Below are 1,556 nucleotides of genomic sequence, written 5' to 3'. Positions count from 1 at the left end.
ATGCAACGGTCCATAGACACACCCGATGCGCCGACGAAGTTGGCCCAGTTGAAAGATTCGACTGGACTTTTCCTTGAAGAAGAAAATACCAGGGAAGGGTTGGCCAGGCCCGGAGCGTTGAGGAGGCCTCGGCGATCACCTAGGTTGACTGTATATCATGCATGGGCCGTCCTGCTCTCCACCTTGGCGGTCCTGGTGATCTTGACAAAATGCGCCCGATCCCGGTATATACTGGGAGGAAAGGCAGGAGACGGACGACAGCTAGCAGGAAATGACGGTGAATCGGACGAAGACCCTGACCTCGCCGCAATACTGGAGCTTTGTGTGGAAATGGAGCAGGAGCACGGCCAATCGATGCAACCTTATGGAATGCCGCCACAGATGTACTGGGGGGACAGTCAACCGTGGCAGCACGTTCCCGGTAGCAGAGAGGACCTGCACACTGGCGCACAAAGTACTTCGTCGCCGGAATGGGACGGATCCGTGCCTTCTTCTTCCGCTGGGACCCCAGGATTCCACCAGGGACCTGCTATGCAGACGGACTATAGCTTTTTGACAAGGTCCGCTGACATATTGGAGGGCAATGAGTATCTAGACGAGGGGCCGTCCACTTCGGCAGGGGTCTCTACCATGCTGCTGCCATATGCTGACGGGTCCCTGCCCCACCAGGGACCTGGTACGCAGACGGACTATAGCTTTTTGAGAGGCTCCGCTGATATGCGGGGGTCTCCTGAGTCTCTAGGCGAAGGACCGTCCACATCTGCAGGGTTCTCTTCGATGCTGCTGCCATCTGCTGACGGTTCCGTCTCCAGTGGTTCTGCGGGATACGGCTCATCGGCCCTTCCTGCGGCTGGCAGTGCACCTTCATCATTTCAAGGATTTCATGTGCCGAGTTCTGCAGCTCCCTTAAACGTGCCTTTGGTTTTTGACGAATTCAACGCAGGCCTGATGTTGCCTCAAGCCAAGCCCAGGGCGCAGCAGGCTGCCGCAGCTCACGTCGTTCAGCCCACCCCAGAGCGAAGCGCGTTCCCTGCAATTGTTGAGGCATTATCTGCAGGAAAGAGAAAAAGTGAAGAACAACCGGCCAGCACTCCAGCGGCCCCTTCAAAGAAATCGAGGGCATCTTCCAAACGAAGGGCAAGAAAGTCACGGNAGTACCCAAACAAAACAACTGTTAGTAGTTGAAACTACTGCAAGTGCGTCTTCAGGCAGCGGTCGAAGACGAAAACGGGTAAGAGTTGCGAGGGATTTCACGGCACAGAGATCGCTTAGTGAGACGGATAATACTCATTCAGGAGTAGAGCAAAGAGACTCACTCCCCAGTTCTTCTCGTCGATCGCCAGCTCGGCTACCGTCTCACGAAGCGAGCAAACCAGAAGTCGTTGATGAGGTCCATCAAACATCGCATCCTCCGGAAGCTTTACGCACCTCTACTTTAGGCGCAGCTGCACTGATTGATGATCTGGACAGTTCGACTGAAGAACGTATCACCTCAGCGACCGGCACTATTCCTCTCACATCCGCCAATGGCCATCCTTTTTATCGGGTCCCAGTCT

The 1,556-nt window shown here is 55.2% G+C and overlaps 1 protein-coding gene across 1 annotated transcript; it reads left to right on the top strand.

The window, feature by feature from the left end:
- Positions 1–1,185, top strand: EMH_0059210 (uncharacterized protein; the record flags this gene model as incomplete). Its single annotated transcript, XM_038022505.1, is given in 2 exon segments — positions 1–1,152; positions 1,156–1,185. Coding segments are annotated over 2 exon segments (1,182 nt in total).
- Between the last annotated feature and the right edge of the window lie 371 nt (positions 1,186–1,556).

The sequence above is a fragment of the Eimeria mitis genome, genomic scaffold, assembly GCF_000499745.2.
Source record: "Eimeria mitis Houghton genomic scaffold, Emh_scaff2830, whole genome shotgun sequence".
NCBI classification, from domain to species: domain Eukaryota; phylum Apicomplexa; class Conoidasida; order Eucoccidiorida; family Eimeriidae; genus Eimeria; species Eimeria mitis.
Note: the sequence above shows the minus strand (reverse complement) of the source record. Positions and strands in the feature narration are given on the sequence as shown.